This window comes from Somniosus microcephalus, chromosome 24 (genome assembly GCF_052327205.1).
Source record: "Somniosus microcephalus isolate GS21.2 chromosome 24, FLI_Smic_1.0, whole genome shotgun sequence".
Lineage (NCBI taxonomy): Eukaryota > Metazoa > Chordata > Chondrichthyes > Squaliformes > Somniosidae > Somniosus > Somniosus microcephalus.
Window position 1 is genome coordinate 901,285 of NC_141010.1, and position 8,396 is coordinate 909,680.

General features: G+C 54.7%; 1 protein-coding gene across 2 annotated transcripts; it reads right to left on the reverse strand.

The window, feature by feature from the left end:
- Positions 1–1,545: 1,545 nt before the first annotated feature.
- Positions 1,546–8,066, reverse strand: LOC147100940 (GPI-specific phospholipase A2-like PGAP3). Of its 2 annotated transcripts, none has more exons than XM_085966042.1 (3): positions 7,780–8,066; positions 2,983–3,080; positions 1,546–2,067 (listed from the first exon to the last, which is right to left on the reverse strand). In XM_085966042.1, the coding sequence occupies exons 1-3, from the start codon at positions 7,955–7,957 to the stop codon at positions 1,849–1,851; spliced, it is 495 nt and encodes a 164-aa protein (XP_085822168.1). In that variant the 5' UTR covers positions 7,958–8,066; the 3' UTR covers positions 1,546–1,848. The 2 variants fall into 2 exon arrangements, with proteins under 2 accessions (XP_085822168.1, XP_085822167.1); XM_085966041.1 differs by having other exon boundaries at positions 1,554–2,097; positions 7,780–8,064.
- Positions 8,067–8,396: the final 330 nt, after the last annotated feature.

Below are 8,396 nucleotides of genomic sequence, written 5' to 3' on the forward strand. Positions count from 1 at the left end.
GAATGGTTACAACATAGAAGGCGGCCATTCGGCCCGTTGAGCCCGTGCCGGCTCTCTGCAAGAGCACTTCAGCCAGTCCCACTCCCCCGCCCTTTCCCCGTAGCCCTGAAAAAAACATTCCTTCAGGTACTTATCCAACTCCCTTTTGAAAGCTGTGATTGAATCTGCCTCCACCACCCTCTCAGGCAGTGCATTCCAGATTCTAACCACTCGCTGCGTACATTTTTTGTATACCTCATGTCGCCTTTGGTTCTTTTCCCAATCACCTTAAATCTGTGTCCTCTGGTTCTCGACCCTTCCGCCAATGGGAACAGTTTCTCTCTATCTACTCTGTCCAGACCCCTCATGATTTTGAACACCTCCATCAAATCTCCTCTCAACCTTCTCTGCTCCAAGGAGAACAACCCCAGCTTCTCCAGTCTATCCACGTAACTGAAGTCCCTCATCCCTGGAATCATTCTTGTAAATCTTTTCTGCATCCTCGCTAAGGCCTTCACATCCTTCCTATAGTGCGGTGCCCAGAATTAGACACAATACTCCAGTTGAGGCCGAATCAGTGTTTTATAAAGGTTCATCATAACTTCCTTGCTTTTGTACTCGATACTTCTATTCATGAAGCCCAGGATCCCGTATACTTTTTTTTTTTTAACAGCTTTCTCAACCTGTCCTTCCACCTTCAACGATCTGTTCCTGCGCCCCCTTTAGGATTTTGTACCCTTCAGTTTATATTGCCTCTCTTCGTTCTTCCTACCAAAATGCATCACTTCACTTTTCTGCGTTAAATTTTATCTGCCACGTGTCCGCCCATTCCACCAGTCTGTCTATGTCCTCTTGAAGTCTTACTGCAATTATACAGGGCCCTGGTGAGACCACACCTGGAGTATTGTGCACAGTTTTGGTCTCCTTACCTAAGGAAGGATATACTTGCCATAGAGGGAGTGCAACGAAGGTTCACCAGACTGGTTCCTGGGATGGGGGGATTGTCCTATGAGGAGAGATTGAGTAAAATGGGCCTATATTCTCTAGAGTTTAGAAGAATGAGAGGTGATCTCATTGAAACATTAAAATCCTTAAGGGGATTGACAGGGTAGATGCAAAGAGGCTGCTTCCCCGGGCTGGGGAGTCTAGAATGAGGGGTCAGTCTCAGAATAAGGGGTCGGCCATTTAGGACTGAGATGGAGAAATTTCTTCACTCAGAGGGTGGTGAATCTTTGGAATTCTCTACCCCAGGGTTGTGGATGTTCAGTCGTTGAGTATATTCAAGACTGAGATCGATAGATTTTTTGATATTAAGGGAATCAAGGGATATGGGGATAGTGCAGGAAAGTGGAGATGAGGCAGAAGATCAGCCATGATCTTATTGAATGGCGGAGCAGGCTCGAGGGGCCGAATGGCCGACTCCTGCTCCTATTTCTTATGTTCTTTTACTGGGAGGAGCCAATAGAAATCTAATTGTCCCCTTCGTGCAGTCGCTCAGGGAATGATTGATGAATTGTCTCAACACCCATCCCACCGCCCCTCCCCCCCGTCCACCTCCCCCCGCCCTCACAGGCCCTAGAATTAACCTTGGACTAGGGAGGAGTGAACTGGCCAGGGTTCCCGCTCCTGATTCCTGCTGAGGATCAGGCTCGAGGCGATGCCCCCCCAGCACGGTGTGTGAATAGCCCGACAATACTCAGAAGGACGTTAACATTTCCTGGGGTCCTCCCACACAGAAAGGCAATGCTGGAAGGTGAAGGGCAGGGAGTCACGGCTCTGACACTGGGGACGGAGCTCTGTGCGGATGGTCAGAGACTTGGGCATTAGGGGTATCGGTCTGTGTTTACTTTTCCACAGCACACCAGCACCTCACCACTGAAAGCCCAGAGACACCACGGCTTTACAAATAACTGGGATTAAACATACCGCGGGAAAGCAGAGAGCACAGACAAGTGTTGGGGTTACCATGGCAAAGGAGATGCAGGTGTGGTACATCGGAGACTCGATAGGCACGGCTGCTCGGTACCGGCCCAACATCGCAAAGTTGGCCAGTCCGTTCAGCACGGAGGCAACGGCCGAGGCAGGTTCCTGGAAGAAGAGGAATCGGTGGAAGGGCCACTGGGAGAGGAAATCCAAACACAGGCACTGGTCAAAACAGAGAAAGAGCCCAGCGTCCAGACCGGTCCCTCCCCGCCTCTCCCTCTCCCCTCCCGACCCGACCCTCCCATCCAGACCGGTCCCTCCCCCTCTCCTCTCCCTCCCAACCCGACCCTCCCCTCTCCTCCCATCCAGACCTGTCCCTCCCCTCCTCTCCCTCCCAACCCGACCCTCTCCTCCCATCCAGACCTGTCCCTCCCCTCCCTCCCAACCCTCTCCTCCCATCCAGACCTGCCCCTCTCCTCCTCCTCCCAACCCGACCCTCTCCTCCCATCCAGACCTGCCCCTCTCCTCTCCCTCCCAACCCTCCCCTCTCCTCCCATCCAGACCTGTCCCTCCCCTCCTCTCCCTCCCAACCCGACCCTCTCCTCCCATCCAGACCTGTCCCTCCCCTCCTCTCCCCTCCCTCCCAACCCTCTCCTCCCATCCAGACCTGCCCCTCTCCTCCTCCTCCCAACCCGACCCTCTCCTCCCATCCAGACCTGTCCCTCCCCTCCTCTCCTCTCCCTCCCAACCCAACCCTCTCCTCCCATCCATTCCGTCCCCACCATCCATTCCCCAACGCCCCTCCCCTCCCTCCCAACCCGACCCTCTCCTCCCATCCAGACCTGTCCCTCCCCTCCTCTCCTCTCCCTCCCAACCCTCTCCTCCCATCCAGGCCGTCCCCACCATCCATTCCCCAACGCCCCTCCCCTCCCCAATGCCAGGTCTCGGCGAAGGGGTTCAGGCACCCCATTCTGTCCCTGTTGTCCAATCGGAGCCCCAGGAACCGGACAATTAATGTTCTGACAGCTGTCATCGATCACACGCCTGTTAGACAGAGCCTCGCGGCAGCGGCGAGATTACCTTGCCATGAAATTGAGGCACGTTGTGTCCTTCTTTAACGTACAGTCCCACTGTCGCCCACATACAGTCGTACTTACAGTCATCAGCACAGCTCCAGCCTGCCAACACAAACAGACAGACCGTCAAAGCTCAGGCTGCAGACAGCAACTCACCACCACAAAGCTCCATTGCTCGGAGGCAGCGCAGAGTTAATGAGTCGGCCATTTATTACAGGAGCACTGCCTGAGGATGAGCCACACAAACCAGGCAGGGCCCAGGCGCCAGGCTCCAGCCCTGGCGGGTGCTGAGCCAGCTGATCACAGATGGAGCAGTAACAGGGGACCTCATTGCCCCAGGAGCTCGGAAGAGGAAACCCAGCTGGATCCTGTCCCTGATCAATGTCCAGTCATTCCTGCTGAACTGGAATGGGTGCGGATATCACGTACAGGCGGAACGTCCTCACACAGTCAGTGTCTGTGGAACTGTACCCCAGTGAGAGTCAGTGCCTGTGGAACTGTACCCCAGTGAGAGTCAGTGCCTGTGGAACTGTACCCCAGTGAGAGTCAGTGGAACTGTACCCCAGTGAAAGTCAGTGCCTGTGGAACTGTACCTCAGTGAAAGTCAGTGCCTGTGGAACTGTACCCCAGTGAAAGTCAGTGCCTGTGGAACTGTACCCCAGTGAGAGTCAGTGCCTGTGGAACTGTACCCCAGTGAGAGTCAGTGCCTGTGGAACTGTACCCCAGTGAGAGTCAGTGCCTGTGGAACTGTACCCCAGTGAGAGTCAGTGCCTGTGGAACTGTACCTCAGTGAGAGTCAGTGCCTGTGGAACTGTACCCCAGTGAGAGTCAGTGTCTGTGGAACTGTACCTCAGTGAGAGTCAGTGTCTGTGGAACTGTACCCCAGTGAGAGTCAGTGTCTGTGGAACTGTACCCCAGTGAGAGTCAGTGCCTGTGGAACTGTACCCCAGTGAGAGTCAGTGCCTGTGGAACTGTACCTCAGTGAGAGTCAGTGTCTGTGGAACTGTACCCCAGTGAGAGTCAGTGTCTGTGGAACTGTACCCCAGTGAGAGTCAGTGTCTGTGGAACTGTACCTCAGTGAGAGTCAGTGTCTGTGGAACTGTACCCCAGTGAGAGTCAGTGCCTGTGGAACTGTACCCCAGTGAGAGTCAGTGCCTGTGGAACTGTACCCCAGTGAGAGACAGTGTCTGTGGAACTGTACCTCAGTGAGAGTCAGTGTCTGTGGAACTGTACCCCAGTGAGAGTCAGTGCCTGTGGAACTGTACCCCAGTGAGAGTCAGTGCCTCTGGAACTGTACCCCAGTGAGAGTCAGTGTCTGTGAAACTGTACCCCAGTGAAAGTCAGTGCCTGTGGAACTGTACCCCAGTGAGAGTCAGTATCTGTGGAACTGTACCCCAGTGAGAGTCAGTGTCTGTGGAACTGTACCCCAGTGAGAGTCAGTGTCTGTGGAACTGTACCCCAGTGAGAGTCAGTGTCTGTGGAACTGTACCCCAGTGAGAGTCAGTGTCTGTGGAACTGTACCCCAGTGAGAATCAGTGTCTGTGGAACTGTACCCCAGTGAGAGTCAGTGTCTGTGGAACTGTACCCCAGTGAGAGTCAGTGTCTGTGGAACTGTACCCCAGTGAGAGTCAGTGTCAATGGAACTGTACCCCAGTGAGAGTCAGTGTCTGTGGAACTGTAACCCAGTGAGAGTCAGTGTCTGTGGAACTGTACCCCAGTGAGAGTCAGTGGAACTGTACCCCAGTGAGAGTCAGTGTCTGTGGAACTGTACCCCAGTGAGAGTCAGTGTCTGTGGAACTGTACCCCAGTGAGAGTCAGTGTCTGTGGAACTGTACCCCAGTGAGAGTCAGTGTCTGTGGAACTGTACCCCAGTGAGAGTCAGTGTCTGTGGAACTGTACCCCAGTGAGAGTCAGTGTCTGTGGAACTGTATCCCAGTGAGAGTCAGTGCCTGTGGAACTGTACCCCAGTGAGGGTCAGTGTCTGTGGAACTGTACCCCAGTGAGAGTCAGTGTCTGTGGAACTGTCCCCCAGTGAGAGTCAGTGTCTGTGGAACTGTACCCCAGTGAGAGTCAGTGCCTGTGGAACTGTACCCCAGTGAGAGTCAGTGTCTGTGAAACTGTACCCCAGTGAGAGTCAGTGTCTGTGGAACTGTACCCCAGTGAGAGTCAGTGTCTGTGGAACTGTACCCCAGTGAGAGTCAGTGTCTGTGGAACTGTACCCCAGTGAGAGTCAGTGTCTGTGGAACTGTACCCCAGTGAGAGTCAGTGTCTGTGGAACTGTACCCTAGTGAGAGTCAGTGCGGGAAAAATTCAGTATCGCCCCGTTTGGGGCGCCATTATCGGCCGTGCGCAAAGTTTAGCGCCTGGCGCTAATTATCGCCTCTGACGGCAAACTTGGCTTTTATCGCCCGTGGAGGTGATTGGAGCGCTAAATCAGGTGCTTCACACCTGTCTTAAGGCGCAAAGGCTGAGGAGCGAGGCGCTACCTCAGAGCGCTAGCAAAGGAAGGGCAAAGCAAAATGAACCTGCAAAGTGCTGCTCAGTACTCAAAACTCCTTCACACAGCGTTGAATCTCTCCTGAAGTCTCTCAGAATGCGTTTTGCAAAAATGTCACTGAGAAAAAAAAAAGGAAGCGGTCGCCTTTAAATAGCACTCCCCCAGTCCCTTTCTGACAGCAGAATGCTCCCCTCAACCTGTCGTTGCTAGTGGCAGGCGGTAAGGCAGGGGGCGCCACTCAATATCCGGTCCAGGGCGTTAACGGGGCATTGCGCATTTGACTGACGTCAAGATCTGCCGGCGCAGGAGATCGTGGTGGTAGTGTTTAGCGCCACCGCAAAATGTCTAGTTAATTTTGCGAGCGGCGCAAACATCGCCGCGCCCGGGCGCTAGTTGCTTTGCGCCCCAATTAGCGCCCTCTTATGGCACTAACAGGAGGCGCAAACAATTGAATTTTTCCCCCAGTATCTGTGGAACTGTACCCCAGTGAGAGTCAGTGTCTGCGGAACTGTACCCCAGTGAGAGTCAGTGTCTGCGGAACTGTACCCCAGTGTCTGCGGAACTGTACCCCAGTGTGAGTCAGTGTCTGTGGAACTGAACCCCAGTGAGAGTCAGTGTCTGTGGAACTATACTCCAGTGAGTGTCAGTGTCTGTGGAACTGCACCCCAGTGAGAGTCAGTGTCTGTGGAACTGTACCCCAGTGAGAGTCAGTGTCTGTGGAACTGTACCCCAGTGTGAGTCAGTGTCTGTGGAACTGAACCCCAGTGAGAGTCAGTGTCTGTGGAACTATACTCCAGTGAGTGTCAGTGTCTGTGGAACTGCACCCCAGTGAGTGTCAGTGTCTGTGGAACTGTACTCCAGTGAGAGTCAGTGTCTGTGGAACTGTACCCCAGTGAGAGTCAGTGTCTGCGGAACTGTACCCCAGTGTGAGTCAGTGTCTGTGGAACTGAACCCCAGTGAGAGTCAGTGTCTGTGGAACTATACTCCAGTGAGTGTCAGTGTCTGTGGAACTGCACCCCAGTGAGAGTCAGTGTCTGTGGAACTGTACCCCAGTGAGAGTCAGTGTCTGTGGAACTGTACCCCAGTGTGAGTCAGTGTCTGTGGAACTGAACCCCAGTGAGAGTCAGTGTCTGTGGAACTATACTCCAGTGAGTGTCAGTGTCTGTGGAACTGCACCCCAGTGAGTGTCAGTGTCTGTGGAACTGTACTCCAGTGAGAGTCAGTGTCTGTGGAACTGTACCCCAGTGAGAGTCAGTGTCTGTGGAACTGTACCCCAGTGAGAGTCAGTGCCTGTGGAACTGTACCCCAGTGAGAGTCAGTGCCTGTGGAACTACCCCATTGAGAGTCAGTGTCTGTGGAACTGTACCCCAGTGAGAGTCAGTGCCTGTGGAACTGTACCCCAGTGAGAGTCAGTGTGTGTGGAACTGTACCCCAGTGAGAGTCAGTGCTCATGGATCAGGAAGCAATTGTTCACATATTAGAATCATAGAATGATGCTGCACAGAAAGAAGCCATTTGGCCCATCGTCTTGTGCCTGCTCTTTGAACAAGCTCTCCAATTAGTCCCACTCCCCCCTGCTCTTTCCCCAGAGTCCTGCAAATTTCTCCTTTTCAAGTATTTTTCCAATTCCCCTTTTGAAAGTTGCTATTGAATCTGCTTCCACTGCCCTATCAGGCAGTGCATTCCAGATCACAACACACCGCATAAAAAAATTCTCATTTCACCCCTGGATTCTTTGTCAATCATCTTAAATCTGTGTCCTCTGGTTACCGACCCTTCTGCCACTGGAAACAGTTTCTCTTTATTTACTCTATCAAAACCCTTCATGATTTTGAACACCTCTATTAAACCTCCTCTTAACCTTCTCTGTTCTAAGGAGGATAATCCCAGCTTCTCCAGTCTATCCAGTGTATGGGGGTCCGCAACAGAGAGCGGGGCGTTATAGCGAGATGGCCTCATCCACTGGTTAACACTTACTCCCACGGGACGGGCTGATGGAGAATTAGCTCCAGGGTCTGGGGACTGAAGGCAACACCAGATACACGAGACCTTTCCCCCCAACACCCAGCCTGTGACTGTCAGAAACTAGTGATCCCCGAGACTCTAGGGGAGGGCCTGTCGGGCAGCTCCTGGATTCGATTTGGCCTTAACACACTCACATCCCAAGAACACAGTAAGTACAAAAGCAGTTCCTACACCTTCCAAACAAACACCAGTAACGAGAACCGGTCAACGTCATCACAGCCGCAGGGTGAGGGGTGGAAGGGTTGAAGGGCGAGGGGTTGAAGGGCGAGGCGGCCCCACCTGTCAGCAGCATGTGGAGAGGCTGCAGTTTGTGGAAGGCCCGGAGCCCAGCGCCGGTGCAGTTTTCCCGCTCGCACAGCCGGACGCAGTGGCGGTAATAGGGCTCGCGGTCCCCCTGGGAGCAGCGCACGGCCGGCAGCCCCGCCAGGAGGCTCAGGCTCAGGGCGGCGGCCCACATCGCGGCTTCCCGGGGAGCGGCGAGCCGCCTACTTCCGCTGTTCCACAAAACCGCTCCCGCCAACAAAGGTTCCGGCTCCGGCCCTCCCGTAGCCCCGCCCCCGCACCAGGCTCCGCCCCTCCCATAGCCCCGCCCCACACCAGGCCCCGCCTCTCCCATAGCCCCGCCCCCACACCAGGCTCCGCCCCCCGGGACCGGAAGTGTGAGCGGGCGGCGGGAGGATGCGGCTCGCGGGGCTGCTGCTGCTCAGCGCGCTCAGCTCGGCCCAGAGAGCAGGTGAGAGGCCGGGGCCTGAGGGGAGAGAGAGAGCGGGGCCCGGGCCCTGGGGTGGGGGAGAGAGAGACCGGGCCCGGGGGGAGAGCGAGCGGGGCCCGGCGGTTGCTGCAGTCACTCGATCTCCACAAACAACAATCTGATAATCACCAGATCTTCTGTTTTA

Coding starts and splice junctions, on each gene's coding strand:
- LOC147100940 (XM_085966041.1), bottom strand. CDS start 7,957: ATGTGGGCCGCCGCCCTGAGCCTGAGCCTCCTGGCGGGGCTGCCGGCC. Junction 3,081..7,779: donor TCTCCACATGCTGCTGACAG/GTGGGGCCGCCT, acceptor TTGTGTTGGCAG/GCTGGAGCTGTGCTGATGAC. Junction 2,098..2,982: donor TGCCTCAATTTCATGGCAAG/GTAATCTCGCCG, acceptor TTCCTCTCCCAG/TGGCCCTTCCACCGATTCCT.